This window comes from Vicia villosa, linkage group LG5 (assembly GCF_029867415.1).
Source record: "Vicia villosa cultivar HV-30 ecotype Madison, WI linkage group LG5, Vvil1.0, whole genome shotgun sequence".
In the NCBI taxonomy this organism is placed as follows: Eukaryota; Viridiplantae; Streptophyta; class Magnoliopsida; order Fabales; family Fabaceae; genus Vicia; species Vicia villosa.
In genome coordinates, this window is record NC_081184.1 from 1,685,009 (window position 1) to 1,711,453 (window position 26,445).

The window sequence follows — 26,445 nt, forward strand, 5'->3', positions numbered from 1 at the left end:
AGTGGGTGTTGCCGTATCCTTGACGATGGTGGATCGGTAAGATGGGTTATCCCAGATTTTGGTACCACATGCATATAGTTGCATTTGCATTAGGTTACTTGTGTTATTATAACATGAATGGAAGATTGTCCAATGTTATAATATGTGATGATTGTGTAATGGTTATGATTTGTTTGGATGAATTATGGTGTTGCCTCTTGGTAATGTATTCTATTTGTTGTTGTGTGTTGATGAGTACTTCCTGACAAATCTGAATATAACGAAATTGGATGAATAATGTGACTATGATGTGTTATTGTTTATGATTCGATAACATTTGTTAATTGTGAATGAGACTCACCCTTACTTTGATGATTTCAGATTGGCGAGTAGCGGCTTTTGGCTCGGTGAGGATTAGCTCATGAGTCAGTTTATTTGGTATAGCGTCGATGTCATGCTCTGATATTGTAACACTGGGGGAACGTTAGTTTAGAGTTTATGATGATACTCTATTTTGTTGCTATTGGAGTAATTTTGTGAGATATTGCATAGATGATGTTATGCTTATCTGTTGACTAATGTTCCGCTGTATAGAAACATGATTTTGTTGAATGGATGATTTTCCCCTAAGTGAAGCATGACAATTGATTTATGATAATTTGTTTTAAATTGAATTGTGGCACCCTTGTTTTCATGTTTTACTCTGAATTATTTTATTAATTTCCGCGGGGTTTAGAAGGGTGTTACACCGCGTGCATAGGTTGGCGCCGCTAACACGTCTGTGTGGTTCAGGTCGCGCCGCGAGTCTTGGTTGCGCCGCGTGCTGTAGCGTTAGTTGTTTTCTTGAAAAGTTAAATGATGTGTAACTTTCGAACCGTAGGTCTGTTTTTAGTGTCGTTTCGAGTACGATGAATCTTATGAGATGGCCTACGTGTTTAAATGATGGAATGAGGTGTAAATCCAATTATTTTTAAATATGATTTTATTCTTGGTGAATGATGTACTGTACATATATGTGATGAGATGTGTTTAATACATGCTATGTCGAAATATTAATCATGTGACGATTTGTTTGATTGGATGATGTATTGTTGACATATATGATGAAATGTGACAATATAAGATGTTGTTTTGAAAAACATTATGATGTGATGGTTTGTTGAGAATTATATGATGTTGATTGACTTGTTTTGGAATGATGTGGATACATGTGTGTTCTTCTTATTGATGATGATGATTGATCTGGACACATGTATGTTCTTTAATGATGATGATGATGATTGATTGTATTTGAATGATGCTATTGTATATAAACATACTTTGATGATGATGATGATGATGATGATGATGATGATGATGATGATGATGATGATGAAATGGGTATTTGATGATGTTACTCATTAGACTTGACGATGGTATAAGTATGTTGTATATGTTGCATTCATTCATGTTCATTGATGATACTGTATCCATAAGGGTGTGTTGGATCAGTAAAGGGCATGATTCCCATTGTGTGGAATCTGTGCTGGCAGGGCCGTATCTGGATGATGTTGGATCGGTCATGGGTTATTCCCATTGGATGATGTTGGTACCACATGCATAGTGTCAGTTCATACATATGCATACTTTTATAACATGATTGGAATTATTCCAGTGTTATAAATATTGATGACGTGTTGGTTGTGTGTTTGTTGAATTAATGTTGAGTATGATTGTCTGTTTGAAAGATGTGTTTTGTTGACGTTTGTGTAAATGATGGATGTTCCTGGTAATCTGAATATGATGAAATTGGGTGAATAATATAACTGTGATGTGTTGTTATTTAAGATGCAATAACATTTGTTAACTGTGATGAGACTCACCCTTACTGTTGACATTTTCAGATTGAGAATAGCTGCTTTCGACTTGGTGAGGGTTAGCTCATAAGTCAGTGTTTTAGTGTAGCGTCAGGTGTCATGCTCTGATATTGTAACACTGAGGGAACGCTAGTTTAGAGTTTATGATGATACTCTATCGTGTTGTTATTGTATTAGATTCTGTGGGATATTGCATAGATGATGTTATGCTTATCCGTATGATGAATTTTCCGCTGTGTTAACATGAGATGTTTATGTATTATGATGAATTGTTCCTTAGTGAAAGCATGACAATGAATTTATGATAAATTTGTCTTAATTGGAATTGTGGCACCCTTGTTTTCATGTTTTACTCTGAATTATTTTATAAATTTCCGCGGGGTGTAGAAGGGTGTTACAATAGTGGTATCAGAGCAGGTCGGTCCGTCCGGCCAATTGTTGAGTCAGTTGAGTTGCGTGACAGTTGTATACTGTCGGCGTTTTATCCTTGGGTACATGACATGTGAGTGAATCATTGTCGATACTTGGTTGTTTGTTGCAGGTGTTGGATTGAAACAAGTGGGGGAGAAGCTTCGCTTCTCGATGATGTTTCAGTTGTAAGATGAATTATTTAGTAGGCTGTTGTTGGCAATAGTGCGAGCGTTGTTGGAGTCTGTTGTTTCCCGAATTGAAGGTGACTTGGAATTAAGACTTGACTGGTAATTGAGTTAGAACATCTTGAAGGAAGATGATTAGAGGTAATTGACAATTATTGTAAGAGAAGGAAATTGGAAAGTTGCAATGTGTCAGCTCTGCTGGTGTGCTGCGAAGTTGTCAGTTGAGTAGCCTTACGACTCAGAAGAGGTTCAGCTGCAAGTTTGCAAAGAGGATTGATGTCGTAATGTTCCAGAAATTGCGCTTCGGCGATGGGAGGTGTTGCTCAAGTTATAATAATGCTTGGAAGTAAAGAGATATGATAAAGGGCTGTTTGGAATGCGATCGAATTGAAGAGAATGAGTTTTCGAGTGAGATTTTCGTAAGCAAAACGCGGGAAAATTGCTGAATAGCTGTGGGACTTTGAAAATTCATAACTGGAGTTCTTGACATCCGAATTGAGTTCCGTTTGAAGCATCGGAAAACTAACGAGATGAACTTTGTTATAAAAATAGTTGCAGCAGCTGTAACATATTTAATTGTGACAGGATGACGTTGGAAAGAGGTGAAGTTACGGTTACTCTTGTTCTTATAACTAGACTTGTTTATTGGTACTGCACGGGATGTCAGTGTCAGTGTTGAATGGATCGAAGGAATAATTAGAAGGTTTGTTGAGGAGTAATTTTAAGAATTGAATTTACCAATTGAGGAGTTTTGGATATATCGTATAGACTGTCGCTACATGATGTCAGTGTTGCATTTTTCAGGCAATGATTGGAAAATTCATATCTTGAGTTCCGAGTGTCGGATTAATGTGCCGTTTGAACCTACGAGGAGGAGGGATTGTGTTCTAATTTATGGAAGAGTTATAAATACAGTAGAGTGACCCTATGAGGAGAGGTTCTGAAGTCGGTTATGGAAGCGTGAAACTTGTTGAATAAGAATGTCTACTACCGCGATTGTTTGAAACGACGTGGAGTAGAACATGTTGTTGATGAATAAGTCGACGAGATGTTCAGTCACAAAGATGATTTGAATACCGATGGATTTTAGTGAATGAGTAAATTAGTAGTAAAGGTGAAGTAAACTTTAGAACCCTTGGAATCGTATTTGTGATGGCAAAGTAACGATAAGTATAAAAGAAGAATTGTAGGGAATTTCTAACATTTGTTGACGTGAGGAAGACTTTGTTGAGATTCCGAGTGGGATGATATTTGGACGTGAAGGATGTAATATAAATTGGATTAAAACCACGAGTTATGAATGTTGTCTTGGTCTTGCAGGTTAATTGTATGGTTCAAAATTCGAAGTGTTTAGTGATCATAAGAGTTGAAGTACCTCTTTGATCAGAAAGGGCTTAATATGAGGCAGTAGAGATGATTAGAGTATATTTTTTAGGATTAGGATTTTGGTTTGAATTACCATCCTAATGAGGAAAATGTTGTGCTATTGTGTTGCGTAAGAAGTCTTTAAAATGTCGGTGCTAATGATGAATGAGTTGGATTTAATTGGACAATTTAGAGACTTGAGTTAGTATGTGAAGGCACTCCTAATAGTGTTATATTGAGTATGCTAGAAGATGACTAGTGGTATTCTTAACGAGATTAGAGAAGGTCAGAAAGATGATGTTGAGTTGATCGATAGGTTGACTTTGAATTAACAAAGTAAAGGCGGTGAATTCAGAATCGACGAAAACGATGTAAGGAGGTTGAGTGATTGGATTTGTGTAACTGATGTTTTGAGCTTCAGAAGGATATTCTAGAAGGACACCGTAGTGAATTATTGGACTATGACGATGTTAATGAGTTTGGGTGCAAACTCGGAAAGGGACACTATTATGTAGTAACGACGGTTTATGCTTAAATATGATTTTCAACTAATATTGACAAATTTAGGACTTGATCACCCTAAATCTCTTGTTGGTAGTAGATGGAATCATATAGAAGAGATAAGCTTGTTTTGTTACCTTAATGGTTTAAGATGTGATGAATACTAAGCCGTGAGAATAATCACTCACTATGTTGTGTGAACTTATGAAGAAGTGAATATGAAAGAGTGCAACATGGTGGATGATGACTTAAGACGGGTAATCAGAGTCGCGCAGCGAAAGGGTGATGTGGAGTAGTGTTATGAGTACTACTCGCGGGAAGTAAGGAATTAATATGTCGGAAGCCTATTGTTACCCTAGGATTTCGACTTACCAATAAATGGGCAACTGGGACTCAAAATTGGTAATTGGGCCTCAATTTGGTAGAAAGGCCCTAAATTGGTAATTGGGCCTCAATTAAATAACTACATTGCCATTTGGGTCGAAGTGGTTCGACTAAGTAACGCTTAGTAGTCGAAGTTGTTCGACTAGAAAGATTATCAAAGGCTTCAGCGTTCGATCAGAAGTATGTGAAGACTTAAGAATTTTGCTGCAGAAACTGAAGTGGAAGTCGAGAGGTATTAGAAGTTGAAAGGAGACAGTTTTCAGCAGTTACAAGAGACGCGTGGAGGTCTCACAGTTGAAGATCTTGCATGTCGAAGACACGTGTTGACTGATAATCAGTCGACCGTTATTAGTAGTTATTTTATTTTACTATTTAAGCAAGATCCATAGGATTAGTTAGAGGTCCGCATTTTCTACAAAACACAAGTAAACTCAAATCTCTGTGCAATAATGAGTAAAGAGTGCAACCTTGGAATGTATGTATGCGTACCAGTTTGATTTATGCAATCATTTTACTTTATATTTTCATCTTTCAGTGCACATTTACTGCCTTTTTTATTGCTTTGATTTACTTTAAAGCCTTTAATTTCAGTGTTTTACTTTTACTTTAAAGTCACTGTTGCATTCAATACAAACCAGATACACATAATATAACAAAATAAAGCAATTAGTCCTGGAGTATTCTAGTTGATTCCGCAAAAGTAACCTTTAAAAAGGAAACTAGCGCTTGTTTACCATTTTTCTGGGTAAACAAATTGGCACACCCGGTGGGACACGTCAATTGTTGTTTGTTTTATATTTGTTAGTATAATAGTTATGTATGATATTAAGAAGTGGTCGGAAATTAACTAACATGGTTGAAGTTAATACAAATAATTCTGATCTTTCTGAAAATCAAGGGGTTGTTCTGACCGGAACAACACCACAAAGTGTCGCAGATTCATCCCCAGTTAGAACAACAAATACTGGTGGATCGACGGCAGCAATATTGGTATCATCACCAACGAATGTACGGTCACCGTTTAATCCGTTATGACCGCCATTTCATGGAATGATGCCTCCACCAGGTTTTAACCCTCAGTTTGGAATGCCCACGTCTATGATGCAAGGTTTGCACACAAATCCTTCATTATATTCTGACAGCATGATGGCTACAAGCACATCAAATCCAGGGGGTCGACCTATAGGCATAGGATATAATCACCAGGCTTTGCCATCTTTAAGTACTACGTCAATGTTGTCAATTCGACAACAAATAGACGAAAGTAATCATGAAATGGTGAATGCCCTTACTCAACAAATGGGAACTGTTTTTACTCCCATGATAAATAACACGAACCAAAGTTATGAAACATTGGCTAGACAAATGGCCAGAATTGCAGATTTCTTTGGAGCGCCCCCACAACCAAACCTTTCAACTCCACAAGGGTCGAATGTGAGAGGGGTCGAACCTATAGGACAAGGAGATCAAATTGAGCAAGAGATCCCTAGAATAGTACAAAGGCATCAAGATGCTGACCAGGTTCTTAGGAACATCCAGCAAGATGTCAATGTTGGACACAGTAATATCTCTAATATAGTCGAACAAATTTTAGTTCAGAATGGAATAAATGTAGGTTTGCATAGACCAAATTTCGTTTCCCCGTTGTCAGAATATGTAAGGCAAACAGAATTGCCTAGGGGGTGGAAAGTCCCAAAATTCACCAAATTTGCTGGTGAGACTGGCGAGTCGACGGTCGAACATATTGCTAGGTTCCAGACGGAGGCTGGAGAAATAGCAAACAATGAAAATCTAAAGATGAAGTATTTTCCAAGTTCTTTAACAAAAAATGCATTTACTTGGTTCACGACCTTATCTCCACAATCTTTGTTCTCATGGAACCAATTAGAACGATTGTTCCATGAACAACTTTATATGGGACAGTCGAAAATTAGTTTGAAAGAATTAGCTGGAGTTAGGCGAAAGGGTACAGAACCAGTCGATGACTATCTAAACCGTTTTAGGTTACTGAAAGCTAGATGTTTCACACAAATTCCTGAACATGAGTTAGTCGAAATGGCTGCAGGTGGGTTAGATTATTCCATAAGGAAGAAATTAGACACCCAACATTTGAGAGAACTGGCAGATAGAGTACGCCAGGTCAAAAGGCTAAAAGTTGAAAAAGCCAGAGCTAGTAAATATCATAAGAAAGAAAAGATAGCTTATGTTACTACAAGTGAGTTCGACTCTAATAGCGACAGTGAATACGAAGAGGGAGAGGTCAACGTGGCTGAATTAAAGCCAGGGCCACCATATATCTGTAAATTGCTCAAGCCCTCAAAAGATAAAAATCTGATTGAAAGTAAAAATGAAAAATTTTCTAGTAAAACGTATTCATTTGATATAACAAAATGTGATGAAATATTTGATTTGTTGGTTTCTGATGGGCAAATCATAGTACCCCCAGGACTTAAAAATCCTCCTCTTGAACAAAAGAAAAAAAGAGGATTTTGTAAATTTCATAATTTCTTGGGTCATAAAACTTCTCAATGTGTCCTTTTCAGGGATTTGGTGCAGAAAGCTTTGAAAGAAGGAAGGTTACAGTTTGGAGAAAAGCCAAAGTCATCAATGCAAGTTGATATTGATCCTTTGCAAGTCGAAGAGGCTCACTATACTGAGCTTGCTGATGTGATGATGGTCGAGACTACTGATGGTTTCGTTAGAAAGCAAAACGGCGCTACTGATGGCAAAGTTTTGAACATGGTTTATCCTGAACCAAAAGAAAGTCTTTTGAAATTCCTTGACAGATGCCACAATAACAACTCTCAAGTTGGATTATACCCAAGGTGCGATGTTGTTTTCAATGTCGATGCTGCAAACAAAGTGAGGTTCGATCCTCGTCGAGGCAAGAATCGTCAATTCATGTACACAGGAGAAAACAGTGGTCGAAGGGCTGGAGAATACAGGAAGATGTTTGAAAAACCAAGGACTTTCCGTCCCAAGACGGATGTCCCTGAAGACAAATGGGTGAAACCCATTAACTTCAGAGGTAAACGCCCAGAATGGCAGATTCAAGGCGATGGAACCAATGCTGAAGGTTCTTGGACGGATAGTGGATCTAAAAGAAAAGATTACATATCTCCAAACTACAAAGGAAAGAACCCCATGACTCGAACGCAGTGGAGGCGTTACCAAAGAAGCCATAAGAATGGACAGGAAAATTCGAAAATGGTGCAGGCAGGATTTTCTCACTATCAGCCAAAGCCTTTTCACAGGAAGTTGACTGAAGAGCAGACTAAAATAGCAAATGAAAGACTGGCTGCAGGAATGATCCTAGGAAAGAAACTGATTAAAGAATTGGTTGACGATGATGCTCCGACCCTCAATACAGAAAAAGAGCCTGAGTATTCTCCACTGTCGGACGAAGAGGTCGACGACAACTTTGACATAGAGTCAGATGAGTTGCTAATCGACTGTGGAATTGTCTCTGTACTTCCAGCAGAGTTCGACAGAATATCTGAGGTATCTGAGAACGAAGATAATTTTCTTCCTGACGAGAATGTGGAAGAAACACCTGTCTGTTACTATGTAATGGGAAAAGGAGTGGTAGAAGAGCAAAAGGCTGTGTTTGAGAGGCCAGGTCGAGGAATGATGTATCATTTGAAGCCTTTATTCATAAGGGCGAAAGTGGATGATGCTCCAATAAACAAAGTGTTTGTCGATGGTGGGGCTGCTGTAAACTTAATGCCTTATTCCTCACTTCAGAAAGTGGGTAAATCTGACAAAGATTTAAGGCCCCATAATATGGTGTTGTCTAATTATGAGGGCAAGACAAGTGGAATACTTGGAGTAATTCAAGTAAAACTAGCTGTTGGTTCGACTGTCAGGTCAACCATCTTTATGGTGATTGCATCGCAGGCAAATTTTAAACTGCTGTTGGGTCGAGAATGGATCCATGGAATAGGGGCAGTTCCTTCGACCTTACATCAGCGTGTGGCCATTTGGAGGCCAGATGGTATAGTGGAGAATATTGAAGCTGACCAAAGTTATTACAAAACTGAAAGTGGTCGTAGACACTTCGACCAACATCTGGCAAATGTAGCTCCTTGCTACAAAGCAGAAGAGGTGTATTCTTCTGATGAAAGTGTGTCTAAGTATCTGAACGTAGACCCAAATTATGGTTTCATTTGGAATAAAGAAGACCCTAATGAACCATTGAACCATGAAAGTCCTCCAGAGCAGAGGACATCAGTCAAAGATGATGACCACTGAGTCAGAATACCTGGCTCGAATAATGGCTTATTTGGCCGAAAACAAAGAAAGAACGGCTTTAGAAGCCGAATTAGAGAAAAATATGGCTATTGAGGCCATGTTGGTAAAAAATGAGGACAGGCCTGAAGTCGATCACCAAGTCGAACGACTTGATGGGATATACGATGATGAACCCTTAGGTTTCGAAATGGATCCATTAGGATCAATCAAAAGAATGCAAGCTCAAGATCCCCTGGAAGAAGTTGATTTGGGTGATGGGATCATTAAAAGGCCTACATATGTGAGCACGAAGCTTGCAAGTTGTTTAAAAACCAAGTTGATTTGACTCCTAAAAGAATACAAAGATTGTTTTGCTTGGGATTATCACGAAATGCCTGGTTTGGGTCGATAGGTGGTGGAACATCGACTACCTTTAAACCCAGGTAAAAAACCTATCAAGCAGCTTCCTAGAAGATTTGCGCCAGAGGTTATGGAAAAAATCAAAGTAGAAATTGAAAGATTGCTGAGAAGCAAGTTTATTCGAACTGCGAGGGGATTTCCTGGGCTTCGTGGTTCACAAGAAAGGCATTGAGATAAACCAAAATAAGACGAAAGCAATCTTGGAGCTAAAGGCGCCAGAAACAAAGAAACAACTCCAGTCATTGTTGGGGAAGATTAATTTCTTAAGGAGATTCATCTCAAATCTAAGTGGCAAAACGAAGATATTTTCACCACTTGTGAAGCTCAAGAACCAAGATCAATTCAAATGGGAGCAAGAACATCAACAGGCATTCGACCAAATAAAAGCTTATTTAACTAAGCCTCCTATTTTGTTACCCACCAATAGGACAAAAAGTATGAAATTGTACATAGCTGCATCAGGCTCGACAATTGGGAGTATGTTAGCCCAAGAGGATGATAATGGCGTCGAAAGAGCTATATATTATCTAAGTCGAACCCTAGTAGATGCTGAAACTAGGTATAATGATATTGAAAAATTATGCTTATGCTTGTATTTCTCATGTAACAAACTTAAGCAATATATAAAGCCTGTTGATGTGTATGTGTCCTCTCATTTTGATGTTATTAAACATATGTTGTCTAAACCAATTTTGCATAGTCGAATTGGTAAGTGGGCCTTAGCGCAAACTGAATTTTCCTTAACATATGTTCCTTTAAAAGCTATGAAAGGACAAGTTGTGGCTGATTTTATAGTCGACCATGGGTTAGTCAAATTGTCTGTAAATCAAGTCGAACGAACTAACTGGAAACTGTTTTTTGACGGTTCTAGTCACAAAAATGGATCAGGCATTGGAGTTTTGATTATTTCTCCCAAAGGACTTCCAACAAAGTTCCATTATAAAATGAAAGAAATATGCTCTAACAATGAGGTCGAATATGAAGCCTTGATAACTGGTTTGAAGGCCCTAATAGATTTAGGGGCAACACGAGTTGAGATTCGAGGTGATTCTGAGCTAATAATTCGACAAATCAAAAAAGAGTATAAATGCATCAAAGAAAATCTAATAATGTATTATGCAATTGTGATACGCTTATTAGAAAAATTCGAACATGTTGAGATCTTGCATGTACCAAGATCTAACAATTACATTGCCAATGAATTGGCACAAATTGCTTCTGGGTATAGAGTTTCTAAAGACAAGTTAGAAGATATGGTCGAGATCAAGAATAAAGAAACCCATGAATTATTAGACAAGTTAGGTCAATTGTCGACGTCAAAATTTGAGGGGGTAGGTGATAATGTTGAAAGTAAAGTTGAAAGTAAAGATTTGTATGCCTTGGAAATTTTTGCCATCGACAATATGACTGATGCTGATTGGAGAAACCCATTGGTCCAATACCTAAATAATCCAGTCGGAGGAACTGATCGAAAGATTAAATATAGAGCTCTAAACTATGTGATATTAGGAAATGATTTATACAAGAAAACAGCCGAGGGTGTATTGTTGAAATGCTTAAGTGAAGCTGAAGCATATTTGGCTGTGTCAGAAGTTCATAGTGGTGTTTGTGGAGCTCATCAATCAGGCCATAAGATGAAGTGGTTGTTGTTTAGACAAGGTTTATATTGGCCAACAATGCTAAAAGACTGTATTGAATATGCAAGAGGATGCCAAGAGTGCCAGAAATTTTCAGGCATTCAACATGTTCCAGCCAGTGAATTGCATGCCATTGTCAAACCTTGGCCTTTTAGAGGATGGGCTTTGAATTTAATAGGAGAAATCAAACCTGCATCTTCTAAGCAACAAAGATTCATTTTAGTAGGAATAGATTATTTTACTAAATGGATAGAGGCAATCCCACTAGTTAATGCTGATCAAGAAGCAGTGATTAGTTTCATACAAAAACACATAATCTACAGATATGGGATTCCAGAAACTATTACTACTGATCAAGGATCAGTTTTTGTTGGTCGAAAGATGCAAGCTTTTGCAGCAGAGACAGGATTTAAATTGCTAACATCCACTCCATATTACGCTCAGGCCAATGGTCAGGTCGAAGCTGCTAATAAAGTTATTATAAATTTGATAAACAAGCATGTGGGGAAAAAGCCAAGAAATTGGCATCAAACGCTCGACCAAATCCTCTGGGCTTGTCGGACGTCACCAAAGGAAGCAATAAAGACTACCCCATTTCGTTTGACATTTGGGCATGATGCTGTATTGCCTGCAGAAATTCACCTACAGTCAACAAGAATTCAACGACAAAACAGTCTCTCGTCTGACGAATACTGGAATATGATGTTAGACGAATTAGTAGAATTAGACGAAGAAAGGCTAATAGCGTTGGATAGGTTAATAAGACAAAAGAAAAAAGTGGCGAAAGCTTACAACAAGAAAGTCAAAGAAAAAACATTCATGATAGGTGATTATGTATGGAAAGTCATTTTACCCATGGATCAAAGGAATAAGTTATTGAGCAAATGGTCCCCAAATTGGGAAGGACCGTTTAAAATTCTGCAAGTATTTTCAAACAACGCATATGAAATTGAAGAATTAAATTCAGATGGTCGAATTTTGAGGGTGAATGGTAAATATTTGAAAAAATATAAACCTACACTTCAAGAAATACGCATAATAGACCGAAGCTGAAATATTAGATTAAAGATGGCTATAAAAGTAGCCAACTATTACAAAAATAATCATAAAGAAGTGGAGCGATCGAAGATTACAATAAAAGAAAGGAAAAAAAAAACCAGTCACTAAAATATCCAATATTAGTTAACCCTTCGGTCGATGTCTTTCAAGAATAGTAGAGGCAGACTTTCGGCTTCGAACATATCCATACGTCCAGCCTTGCGCATTTTCCTCACCACACCTTGCCTGAGGAATAGGTAGGATAAGAATCTTCCATAAGGAAGACAAGTCACCACTCCTTGACGAGAGGCAGTCAAAGAGACAGCTTCCACAAGTTGCTTAAAAATCAATAGAGGAAAGTTGATTTTCTTCCCCTGAAGGGCACAGGAAATGAATTCCAAGTCTTCCACCATGATGCTATTTTCATCATGGTTGCGTGGACGAAAGTTGCCCACCAAAAGTTGGTGCCAAATTTTGATTACTTTGGCACAAAAGGGGTCATTGTCCATGAGATCCCTTAACATATTAGAAGTGTTCATGTCGAAAATATTGTCACCAAAAGTTTCACCGGTATTACTGCATTTCAACAAATCAGAGATTGTTGAGGGAGTGATGATGACATGAGCCCCTCGAATGGTGGAGGTTATAGTAGTCCTCCCTTCTGGATCTATGCGCAAAGATGCAAACCTCCAGAATTCAGTCAGCATGCAGGGATAGATGTTACCATCTAAAATTTCAGGATAAAACTCAAGTCCCTGACTAGCATAGAGAGCATGAACATTGATGTGGTTCGCATCAAACTCTTCTTCAGAAAGTTTGAATTCTTTCTTGATGCAGGATCTTATGTGGGCGTTTGTTAAAGGTTGTGCCATGGTTTGAAGACAAAGATTGAGGTATGGAAATGTTTAAGATGTTATGCGTAGGGAAATGCAAAAGGAAATGGAAGGAATGAGGCTATATATATATATAGAGAATATGTAGTTACTTCAGCAAGACAAACGTGGGAAAGGAAGTTAGAGAATCAAAGAGTCATATTAAATATCTTGGAAACTGACACAAGCAAGTTGGGAACAGGTAAACAGCCCACTACCTAGTCTTTAGGTAATAATTAGTGCCTGGGAAAATGAAATGTAATCATGGCGTAATGGGAATTAACAAAAGTCGAAACCCAAGAAAGAACTGAAACGCCATCTTTTCTCTTTCCTAAAGTCAGTCGAAAGAAGTCGCTTGGGGGGCAATTTGTTACCCTAGGATTTCGACTTACCAATAAATGGGCAACTGGGACTCAAAATTGGTAATTGGGCCTCAATTTGGTAGAAAGGCCCTAAATTGGTAATTGGGCCTCAATTAAATAACTACATTGCCATTTGGGTCGAAGTGGTTCGACTAAGTAACGCTTAGTAGTCGAAGTTGTTCGACTAGAAAGATTATCAGAGGCTTCAGCGTTCGATCAGAAGTATGTGAAGACTTAAGAATTTTGCTGCAGAAACTGAAGTGGAAGTCGAGAGGTATTAGAAGTTGAAAGGAGACAGTTTTCAGCAGTTACAAGAGACGCGTGGAGGTCTCACAGTTGAAGATCTTGCATGTCGAAGACACGTGTTGACTGATAATCAGTCGACCGTTATTAGTAGTTATTTTATTTTACTATTTAAGCAAGTTCCATAGGATTAGTTAGAGGTCCGCATTTTCTACAAAACACAAGTAAACTCAAATCTCTGTGCAATAATGAGTAAAGAGTGCAACCTTGGAATGTATGTATGCGTACCAGTTTGATTTATGCAATCATTTTACTTTATATTTTCATCTTTCAGTGCACATTTACTGCCTTTTTTATTGCTTTGATTTACTTTAAAGCCTTTAATTTCAGTGTTTTACTTTTACTTTAAAGTCACTGTTGCATTCAATACAAACCAGATACACATAATATAACAAAATAAAGCAATTAGTCCTGGAGTATTCTAGTTGATTCTGCAAAAGTAACCTTTAAAAAGGAAACTAGCGCTTGTTTACCATTTTTCTGGGTAAACACCTACATAGAGAATATGTCTTGATCTATATGTTGGATTTAGAATCCAGTGGATGTAAGGATGTCGTGTCGAAGAATTATAACTCTTTTGAATAATTGTCGAGATGATGAATATGTTATTATGGTTGTACGTAGTTAACGAGTATGTATTCGGCGAAATTAAAATGAAGAGTTGATGCCACTTGATGCTATAATAATTTGGTGTTGTTGTTAAGGGTTATTGTAGATTTCCAGATATAATGAGGAATTATACTCTATGAAGGGAGAAATTGATTTGATTCTTAGAAAAGAGCGAAACTCAATTTGAGTTGTTTTGTAAGAAATGGCGTATTGAGGCTGATGAGCGTGATTATAATTACTTGTGTGCACTCGTTCCGATGGCCGGAATGTTTAATAGATGTAGTAACTCAGGAATTTTTTTTTGAGTGCGAGTAAGTATTACTGAGTGGTAAATTGGTACCATGAATGATGAAGAATGATTCTTGAAACGAATTATTAAAGAGAGTCAGAATCGGGTAAAACTCGGAAATCTAATTGGTACAGATGATTGTGATGAGTAATCAGAGTAGTGCGGAAAAACGGAATGTAACGTGTTGGATAATTGCTGGTGTGACTTAAGAGGAGTCAGATAATTGGAATTCAATGGTATAGGAATATGAGTATTGAGTTTCTTGAAGGGAGCGGTTGGTGAAAAGTGTAAGTATTATTTTATCGCTCAGATGGAAGAATATGTCTAAGGTTGGTATGTTTGGTAGATGGTATGCATTACTGCAGTGTTGATCAGTGTGATCATACTATAGAATGTGTAATTGTATTGCTCGGCTGTTGAGCGTATTGTATAGGTTGTACCTCAATGTTCTGTTGTTGTTAACCTTTTGGAGCTATAGCGAGTGGTATACTTTTGGATAGTCAAATGCGACGTAAGAACTGGGATTTGAATGTATGAAACATGTTTCCTGTTGGTTATGTCAGATGGATTTTGAGGATTGACCGATGGTAATGTTAATTGGGAGCTGAAGAGTCAGGTGGAGGACTCTTATACGAGCTGGTTACTTGAGGTATGTTTTCGAGGACGAAAACTCTTTTAGTGGGGGAGAGTTGTAACACCCGTATATTTTAATTTTTAATTTAAATGGAAATTTAATTTATAATTAGAATTATTGGTGATTTGTGGGATTTAATTGGAAGAAAGATGGTTTATAGTATTGGGCCAAGTGTGGTATTAGTAAAGAGGGGGGTGCTATGTTAGTAAAGCCCTTTACTAATTAAAATGTTATTTTTCATAAAAATAAGGAAAATTGGGAGAAAGGAAAAAGGAACGTGAAAAGCAGAGTAGAGGAGATGAGGGATTGGAAAACTGGTACGTGAAGAGGAGCAATGGAGGGAGAGACCAATCAAGAATCTTTGGCTAAGGTAAGGGGGGACTCTCCGGTTATCATCTATTATCGTATTCTTGGATAATAATATTGATTAGGGATGTTGTTGAGTCAATTGGATTATATGTCGGGTTTAGGGAGGTTATGAATTGATGAAAATTGCATGGATTATTGATTGATCATGTGTTGTTTTGATGTGTGATGATGAATAATGATGCAATTTATAATTAACTGCCTGTATATGACGTTTAGAGTCAGTTTTGGACGCAGATTGAGTCAGATTGTAGGATCTGACGCAGACCCGAAAATCTGTGAAATCGCCAGTTCGCGCCGCGTCCCCGTGTTGGCGCCGCGAAGGCGTACTTGTTTTCTCGTATCGCGCCGCGTGCATAGGTTGGCGCCGCGAACACGTCTGTATGGTTCAGGTCGCGCCGCGAGTCTTGGTTACGCCGCGTGCTGTAGCGTTAGTTGTTTTCTTGAAAAGTTAAATGATGTGTAACTTTTGAACCGTAGGTCTGTTTTTAGTGTCGTTTCGAGTACGATGAATCTTATGAGATGGCCTACGTGTTTAAATGATGGAATGAGGTGTAAATCCAATTATTTTTAAATATGATTTTATTCTTGGTGAATGATGTACTGTACATATATGTGATGAGATGTGTTTAATACATGCTATGTCGAAATATTAATCATGTGACGATTTGTTTGATTGGATGATGTATTGTTGACATATATGATGAAATGTGACAATATAAGATGTTGTTTTGAAAAACATTATGATGTGATGGTTTGTTGAGAATTATATGATGTTGATTGACTTGTTTTGGAATGATGTGGATACATGTGTGTTCTTCTTATTGATGATGATGATTGATCTGGACACATGTATGTTCTTTAATGATGATGATGATGATTGATTGTATTTGAATGATGCTATTGTATATAAACATACTTTGATGATGATGATGATGATGATGATGATGATGATGATGATGATGATGATGATGATGAAATGGGTATTTGATGATGTTACTCATTAGACTTGACGATGGTATAAGTATGTTGTATATGTTGCATTCATTCATGTTCATTGATGATACTGTATCCATAAGGGTGTGTTGGATCAGTAAAGGGCATGATTCCCATTGTGTGGAATCTGTGCTGGCAGGGCCGTATCTGGATGATGTTGGATCGGTCATGGGTTATTCCCATTGGATGATGTTGGTACCACATGCATAGTGTCAGTTCATACATATGCATACTTTTATAACATGATTGGAATTATTCCAGTGTTATAAATATTGATGACGTGTTGGTTGTGTGTTTGTTGAATTAATGTTGAGTATGATTGTCTGTTTGAAAGATGTGTTTTGTTGACGTTTGTGTAAATGATGGATGTTCCTGATAATATGAATATGATGAAATTGGGTGAATAATATAACTATGATATGTTGTTATTTAAGATGCAATAACATTTGTTAACTGTGATGAGACTCGCCCTTACTGTTGACATTTTCAGATTGAGGATAGCTGCTTTCGACTTGGTGAGGGTTAGCTCATAAGTCAGTGTTTTAGTGTAGCGTCAGGTGTCATGCTCTGATATTGTAACACTGGGGGAACGCTAGTTTAGAGTTTATGATGATACTCTATCGTGTTGTTATTGTATTAGATTCTGTGGGATATTGCATATATGATGTTATGCTTATCCGTATGATGAATTTTCCGCTGTGTTAACATGAGATGTTTATGTATTATGATGAATTGTTCCTTAGTGAAAGCATGACAATGAATTTATGATAAATTTGTCTTAATTGGAATTGTGGCACCCTTGTTTTCATGGTTTACTCTGAATTATTTTATAAATTTCCGCGGGGTTTAGAAGGGTGTTACACGAACCACCTACAATGCATATCTACTGTATTTAACATATTGCATAAAATTTCATGTGGGAGATTAGGGATAAGTTTCTTCGAAAGACTCATGTCAATCTGGATGCATGCAGGTGGAATGATAATCTAGCTAGAGAGAAATGAACTAGGGCTTACGACAACAGGCAACAATGGGGCCACATGACTCAAAATCTTGTGGAATTGATGAACGGTGTTTTTAAGGGCGTAAGGGAATCAGACACCTTCGGATTACTAACTTGGTGAGATCAACCTACTTTAGGATGGCTTCTCTATTTGCAAAAAGAGGTGAGCGGTGGAGTGCATTTACAGAATTAGAGCAATTGTTTAGTGAAGGCTGCATGAAATTAATGAAAGAACAAACTGCTAAAGCCAACAACCATCATGTTACAGCTTTCGACCAATTAAACCGCACCTTCAGTGTTAAAGAAACAAATGACCACAATGAGGGCTTGCCGAGACAAGAGTACAGGGTTCTGCTACAAGAAGGTTGGTTCGATTGCGGAAATTTTCAAGCCTTTCACATGCCTTGCTCCCATGTCATAGCAGCATGTTCATATGCTCACTGAGATGTCTTAACACTCCTATCACCCATATACAAGACCGAAACCTTGTTTGGTGTATACAATAATGCATTCCAGTGATAGCAAAGGAGGATTACTAGCTTGAGTATGAGGGGGAGTAGTTTTTCATAATGACATGATGCGAAGAAAGAAAAAGGGTCGGCTCAATAGCACGCGTATTAGAACTGATATGGATGCTCATGAAAAAGTGAAAAGAAAGTGTAGCATATTTCGTCAAGTCGGACACAATAGAAATAATTGTCCTAATCGTGAAACAACCTCCACCAACCAATAACTGTATGTCCTATTTATACTATCATTTGTAGAAATCAAATGAACTTTATTTATTCATGAAACATAAACGCTTAAACAACAACACAAACAACGCTTAAACAACAACATAGACATAAATTAACATCATTAATACTACAAGATTTTTATGATATCATCACTATCAAAACGATGTCTTCTATATCATACATCATGACACAAGCATCAGTGTCATTCTTAACTTCATCCCACCAACGTTCGATTTCTATTGTGATAATTGACGTGCTCGTTCTCAGCCTCTAAATTCTTCTGATGCTTTCACCAGCTTCGTACTCCCCGTCTAACCAGCGCATCAACATCCTCTTCAGATGGTCCATGGAATAAATGTTCCAAAATTTCATTTTAATCAGAGGTTTCACAGCTGAGAAACAAACATGCCCGTCTCTCTTAAAAATCGGCAAGGAAGCCATGACAAAAAAAATCGGCGAGAATGTGAGAAAACAGTGAAGAAAAATTGTGAAAAATGAAGGGTGATTAGGGATATATTTATAAGAAAAGCCCTAATACATAGTAGCCATCCTATATGGCTCCTATCTACAAACTTTGTACATAGGCGCCACCTGAGGCAAAACCCTAATCACCTTACCGTGTGCATATTGATCAGACTCCGCATGACCATGTAAAATGGAGGCCATGTGGTACTCACCGGGACAGAGATTCATTTGACCTCATTTGAGTATATTCTAGATGGTTGGCATGTGGGGCCAACATCATGTGCAGGTATCTGCCCGAGCGGTTCATGCGGCAGTTTGGGTACGTGCAGATCATTTCCATGTCACTTTTCCAGGTTGTTCCTATCAGTGTTGTCCACAGAGACATGGAGGACATTCTGGAAGATTGAGAGTCGTTTGGTACCAGTGGAGTATCGGACTCATTAGGCCACATCTTAGCAGAGTTATGTAGATGGTTATATGACATGGTTCTATAACGTATCACACTCTTACATGACACATGATGCTCATAGACCTCCACCTAGGCCTGTTCATTATGAGATTCTAGAGAATGAGCAGGCACAAGATGATCATGTTGTTGACGTCTTGTAGATCTGTCAGACCATCATGTCGATTACAAGCCAAGGCATCGATTCTGGATTGTTCAAGAGAGATGGCGAGTAAGCAGTTGAGCTAACACATTCCATTCTTTTTTAGGCACTGAATGCCCTGGATTATCGAAGGAAGAGTAGGAGTCAGAGCAGGATTAGGCATACGCACTAAAGTATGCATTTGATTGTGTTTTGTTTAATTTTATCGACTTTGAGAACACTTGTTGTTCTATTTATTACATTTGGTTTCTTTATTATTTGATTTTATTAAACCATCACATGGTTCTATAATAGTCGCTTTTATTAATCGTTTAAATAAATAACGGCAATTTAAATTAAATTAAAATCATTTGGATTGAAAACACCATAATCTTACATAAGCAATAATTCAAAGATGCACCTCCAAATTATCTCCCCACATGGTAGAATATGCATCTCCAAATCAATTATCTTAAGAAATGGGGGATTTTTTTAAGAACAAAATGTGAGTTCGGAGATGTATATGCGAATTTACCTATAAAGTGTTTTCGCATATGCATCTTTGAATTAAAATATGCAAAAAAAAAATAGTATTTAATGCAGTCGAATATACATCTCCAAATTTATCCAACAACATTTTCAATTTTTTTACAAGTGCACTCCATACAGCAAGGGTAGGGTGAAAAACAAATATAAAAATATTTTTTAACATAGTTGGATAGAAATATAAAAAACAATAATAAGGACTAATATATTTATAAAAAAAACTTAGTAAATTTGTAGAAAAATATAGGCGTATTTTGATAAAATAGCATATAACACTAAATTATAAAATCAGTCATGTAACGTGTAAAGTGATAGATAAATTTGAACCCAAGTAAGATGCAATTCGCAATAACTATTAACATATAAGAAATATGCAACTTTGGCTTATATTAAGCATATCAAAACCGATCCTTCCTTTTCCGACCAGTGTACTTTGTATTTGGATGAACATCATTTCCTCTTCTTCTCCTCTGCTCCTTCTTCCTCTTTATCCATTCCCTACCCTTTTCACTCTTATTATTTTTCTGTCTCTTCCAGGGTCTATGCCTGTCTGAGATATATACCTGCAGTAATGAATTTTGCTATTTTAAGACAAGCTATAACCAATATATGAATAGGTAACAATTCAAAAATAATACCAACTAATTAGATTCAAACATATAAATCAACACCTGATGCTTTGTAATCAAGACCATATTTTAATTTTATCAAGTATTATTTATACAAAATTCATTACATTTTTTATAAGACATGAATAGAATACAAATATGCGGGACTTACTGTTTGATTTTCTTCACTTTCACTGTCGTCGTCATCTTCAGTTTTACTTTTGGGCAAGGGTTCCTTAAAACCACACGTGAGACAAAGAAACTCTTTTCTCCTCTTAGCACTGTCATATAAGATAATTGTTCCACAGTTAGTGAAAAAATACACAAAAAGATTTATGTTGTTAGTTCCGGACAGTCAACAAATAAATAGGCAACATCAAAAACCCTAGCATCTAACAACCTAAAACCCAACTACAAGAAAACCCTAGAGCTAAAGAGAAGCCTTGCCAGAAAACTCTGTAGTTGGTCAGAAATATTTATAGCCAAGAGTGGGTCCGGGACTAAGGCGGAGGCTGGAATGATGGCAGGGCCTGGAAGAATGGTGGCGACTGGCACAATAGAGGAAAAAGAGAAATGTGCTCTTGTAACATGCAACGCTCTGCTTAGGCGTTATCAAGGTTGCAACTCCATTCTGCACCAGTTTGCCATGTGTGGCGGAAGCTAGCCACCTAAGGCTACTATTGACAGCATAGATTAACAAAAAATAAGCTTATACACATCATTCCCTTATATACATCTCAAACATAAATATCTCACAAATGTATTCTTTTGCCTAACCATTAACTATAAGAATTTCACAAAATATCATCAATCCTAACAAAAAAAAGGTCTCAATTCAATTGTTTACTATTAACTGTCTGTTGCCTAATACTACATATACGGTTAACATCTCATTCTCACGATCCAAAAAAAACATAGATTCCAAGTCTAATTCACCAAGAGACAACTCTGACAATTCAAGTCAATCACCATCATCAACACGTGGATTGTGTACAATGTAAATCATCCACTAATACCCTAATTCAATGCCCTCATATTTTTATATATCTGCAAAAATGAATAAAGGAGTGTTTGCACTTTGCCCCAACCCGATTCCTTTTACATTGTGAGGATGAAGATGGCTGCACAAAAAACATTAGGACATGTTTTTTGAGCTTCCTTCAAAATCATCAAAATGCATCTCAAAGGCAGAGTTATCAATAGCGGGCGCTCCAGCCGCTATCCCGGCGCACCGTAGCGGTGCGGCACCCCCCGCGCGCTATACAGGGTGCGGTTGCGGAGATGAAAAAGCGGCCGCTTCAGCCGCCTTCCCGGGTCGCGGTTCGCAGGATTTTCCCGGGCGGAGCGGCTCCGGTTCTCTCTCTCTTTTTTTTTTACATTTTTCTGAGCAAAATCAAAGAAAAAGAAGTCGTGAAGATCCAGATGGGGAAGATAGAGAGATGTGGACAGAATCGTAGAAGAAGAAGAAGTCGTGAAGAGAACCGGCTGGTTTCAAAAGAGTAGAAGGAGATGAAACGGTGCAGATAATAAACAATTGAGATAAAATAGGGTTGAAAAGTCAAAAGTGACTTTTCAAAAGCCAATGAAATGTGATACAGCTGTATTTCATATAGCCACCAACCATAAGAGTACATTGAGTACATCTGTCAAAAAAGTAATAATAATATGATTTTTTTTGAAAAAAATTAAATAATAACAATAGTAATAATAATAAATTTTTTATATGTATTACTTCTTATATTTTTATATAAACATTACTTATTCATATATATATATATATATATATATATATATATATATATATATATATATATATATATATATATATATATATATATATATATATAATTTTTTATATAATTATTCAAAAATTTATCCCGCTATCCGGGATACCGCTATTCCCACTATTCCCATTCCCGGAGGTCGGCCGCTCCGCTCCGCTATCCGGGATTAACAACTCTGCTCAAAGGTATCAGCCAAATGCAAAAAGAGGAACAAACACAGCACTATGCTCTTGATGTAACGAATGAGTTTCAGTAATATTGAAAGATTTATTCATACCTATCCGGATAATCCACCAATAGACCCCCTCCAAATCCAACAGCCATTGCAGCATTCACAATCAATTTACGTTGATCGTCATTTTCAGGATACACTTGAAATACTGCTCTAGTACCATTTGTTAAGCATTTGTATAAAGATGTAAAAAACGCCCTGCAAAATAACATAACTATTATAATATTGGAGTGACAGGGTAAAAATGAAACGTAGAAAAACATTGCATGTTTCCATATGCTTTGACATAGATTGGAAAAATGAAAAGTGGTATAATAGATAGCGAAAGGAACATACTTCAATCTTAGATGAGGGTTGTGGGAGGATTTATCAGCATTACATAACCACTGCATTATCATAAATAAGTCAAAATATCAAAAACAAAGTTTAATGCTAAGTTTTGTTTAAATTTCTCATTTATCAAAAGCATACCTGAATGGTAGATATACCGATGGCCCCATCAAACACTCCAAAACGAAGCCCTAAACCCTGGAACCAAATATTAAGCGTAGAATAAAGAAGTGAGAAAATTGCAGAGCATTTACGATGATGTTATCTATAACATAAAGAGATGGTAAGAAAGCATTTTATCCAATTTTATTCTTCATTTGAATGACAAAGACTTTCTTAGATGGTATAGTTGAATTGACTTATTTGGAGATTAGGAGATTACCTTTTGTTATAGAAATAGTTATCTTACACAGAAGCCTTTCTATGAAAGGCACTTAGGCTTCTTAGATGGTATAGTTGAATTGACTTATTTGGAGATTACCTTTTGTTAGGAGATTACCTTTTGTTATAGAAATAGTTATCTTACACAGAAGCCTTTCTATGAAAGGCACTTAGGCTATGTTTGTAAATTTTAGAGAGAATGGAGAAGAATAGTACAGAGAGAAAAGTGACGGTAAGTGACGGAACCGAATGAAATAATGAAATAGATATAGATACGCATTCACTTTGTTCTGCTCTATCCAATTTTAAATTATACAAACAATAGAAGTTGATTAAAAAATGCTATCTCATCATATTGCATTCATCCGAACAAAGCCCTAATCAAACTAATTAGCCATACAAGTCTAAGATGACATGAACAACAAGAGCCACAGAAGCCACAAAAACAAAAATTAATAATGTTTACCTGACCCATGTCAGAGAGTAAAAGTTCGCCCTCAACCTCACGCTCTAATGCAATATCTATAAGTTAACAATTACATTTACATTTTCAGAATTATTTAAAACCAAATTAGTTGGGAATGAAATAGAGTAAAAGGGTAAACATACTAAGCATTGAGGCAGAAATATCAAGGCCGATCCAATGGTGTCCATTCTCTGTGATAGTCTCGCCGCTAAGTCCCGAGCCGCAACCTAAAACAAAACAACGATCAATTCACATTCACAAATCAAAAATATATATAACGAATGGTAACAAGTGAAAAAACATGAAGTAAAGTAAAATACCAATGTCAAGGAGTAACTTAGGAACACCGTCTTCGGGTAAATTGAGTAGCTCCAGTGCTCGCTCAGTCATTGAAGTCTTTGTTAAACACATCAACAATCAGAAAACCGATCAATATATTCAACAAAAAAAATAGAAGAAAATTGAATTGAAGAGAAGAAGAAGTAAGACCTGAATTTCAATATTACGGGAATTAGAGGTATATTTGCGTGATGTGTCATCGTCGTAGAATATCTCCGGCGGCGCAACCAACTCCGGTCTCGAACCCATAGCCGTTACCAAAACCCTAAAACGCCACAGTATTCACAGCTATAACGGAGAGTACAGAAAGAGCAGTGTTGAGAGAAATTGCGGGAGTGAGAGTAGAAAGCTGTATTTCCTGTTCTTAGACATGGCAATAAAACCCAGACCCACGGGTACCCACCCGAACCCACCCCGAAGTTGACGGGGAAAACCCGCTTTGACTGGGTTTGGGTTCGGGTTTGGGTTTTCCCCGATTAGAAAACATGGGGATGGGTCGGGTAATGGGGACACTAGTACCCACCCCGAACCCGCCCCGTTTATTTCAATATGTACATTATTATTTATATTTCATAATTTATATTATTAAATATGTGGCTAATGTTTTAATAGTTTGATTTGTATTTATTATTTTAAATATTTGAAATATATGTATGAAATTTTTTTGAGATTGTTTTATATTGTTATTTATAATGTAATTTGATTTTCGAAAAAATAAATATTTTTATTAAAAAATTGATTTTACGAAATACATGGTGGCGGGGCGGGGATACCCGAACCCAACCCGAACCCGTTAAGGACGGGTTTGGGTTTTAATTCCCCATCCCCGTTTGGGTTTGGGGCGGGTAACGGGGATTGATTGGGGATTCGGGTTTGGGTTTGGGGGAGGTAAAAACCGTCCCCGATCCGCCCCGTTGCCATGCCTACCTGTTCTCCGTGTTTGTGTTTCATAAGCCCTATCTCAGAAGCTTGTGGGCTTCTAAATTTCAGCTTCTACGAGTCCACGAGCTCTAATCTTAATTTTAATTTTTTAATCTTAATCTTAATATATATAAATGGAAGGTTGTCTGATGGCAATATTTTTAAAAATAATAATTTAAAAAGAAAACTAAAGGTACTAAAGATTTAATGATATAATAGTTTAAAAATTATATGCATTTTGTTTTAATATATTAATAATAAAAAATTTAAATAAATTTTAACTTTATTTATAAAAAAAATTATTCATTTATTTTGAAATATTTATTCTTTATATTTTTTAAATTTGAAATGTACAAGGATATGTTTTTTATTTTTTTTAATGAAATTTCAGTTTTTATTTGTTATTATATAAAAATTATAAAAGTTAATAACACTAATATAACTATAAATTAATTTTTATAATTTCTTTACTGTTGAATGCAGTATAGGGCAAGCAACAAAAAAGATTTGGAAATATTGATCCGAGAATTATCGTCCTTAGAGATGGAGAGATGCCATTCAACGGTTTCTACGGTTTCGAGCTTGGGTTTGAAAGAGCAAAAAGTAAACAAAGATATAGACAGGAAAAGAATAAACACATTCTTAGAAGAGAAATAACTTATCAGGAATGTAAATATATTCACTCTTCACAAACATACACTTACCAACCCATTATACTCAACCTACGATACTCATCTATGTCATCACGTATCTCTCACATAAGCGTCCATCTCTGGAGCACAAACGAGATCATCTCACAACTAAGGTTATCTCTAACACGAAGTCACGAGAACATCCGTGTTCTCGCGTCGGCGATCTCTCGCGCACGCCGCTCAAACACGAAAGCATTACGTACAGATACCCACAGTGAATGCTAGCTCTAAATCTATCTCTAGAGTTCAGAACCAACAGATTATCATCCTAGATAAGGATTCAAGAAGTTTATCTCTAAAGCACCCCAAATCCCCAGCATAAAGCAAAAATCTAGGATAACATCAACACAGATTTGTAAAGCAAGTTAAACATAACATTATAATCGGTAAATATACATAAGATTCAAGTAAATATACAAACAAAACCCAACCAAAGAGAAATACACAAAGAAGAATGTAAATGCAAGCTTCTCAAGCATAGTGTGTTTTGATGAAGACAATATGGACATCAAGCTTTTATAAAGGATGTGCAAAAAGAATTTCAAGTATCAAGCAAAAATACATCATTTCAAAGTCCTGAAGAATTTGTGAAGATTCAAGGATCAAGCTAAAATGTCAAAGGTATAAACAATACTCACTTTGACATATAATTGTTCACAAATATATTTTCATGCATATCATAATCATACTACAAAGTGTCATCCCTCAAAAGTTCATTTAAAACCTTTTTCATAGTTAAAATTCAAAATAAAGGTTTTAGGAACCGGGTTGTCCCTATGGGGGAACCGGTTCCCAGCATTCTCAATTTTCAGCATTCTGTGGTTTACTATGGGGAACCGGGTTGTCCCTATGCAGGAACCGGTTCCCACGTTCAAAATTCAAATTTTCTGCTGTAACGTTCAGCAGGAACCGGGTTG

At 36.9% G+C, this 26,445-nt stretch overlaps 1 protein-coding gene across 1 annotated transcript; it reads right to left on the reverse strand.

Annotated features, from left to right (window-relative positions):
• Nucleotides 1–20,072: 20,072 nt before the first annotated feature.
• Nucleotides 20,073–24,278, reverse strand: LOC131601107 (18S rRNA (guanine-N(7))-methyltransferase RID2-like). The gene is made up of 9 exons (XM_058872848.1): nt 24,066–24,278; nt 23,897–23,972; nt 23,720–23,803; nt 23,577–23,632; nt 22,871–22,927; nt 22,736–22,785; nt 22,445–22,597; nt 20,556–20,664; nt 20,073–20,338 (listed from the first exon to the last, which is right to left on the reverse strand). Exons 1-9 carry the CDS (start codon nt 24,162–24,164, stop codon nt 20,174–20,176), a joined length of 849 nt encoding a protein of 282 aa, XP_058728831.1. The 5' UTR covers nt 24,165–24,278; the 3' UTR covers nt 20,073–20,173.
• Between the last annotated feature and the right edge of the window lie 2,167 nt (nt 24,279–26,445).

Excerpts from the sequence above, each read along its gene's own strand:
- LOC131601107 (XM_058872848.1), bottom strand. The coding sequence starts at position 24,164 with ATGGGTTCGAGACCGGAGTTGGTTGCGCCGCCGGAGATATTCTACGAC. Across the intron at positions 23,633-23,719 it reads TATTTCTGCCTCAATGCTTA|ATATTGCATTAGAGCGTGAG; the intron begins GTATGTTTACCC and ends GTTAACTTATAG. Across the intron at positions 20,665-22,444 it reads TTGGTGGATTATCCGGATAG|TGCTAAGAGGAGAAAAGAGT; the intron begins GTATGAATAAAT and ends CTTATATGACAG.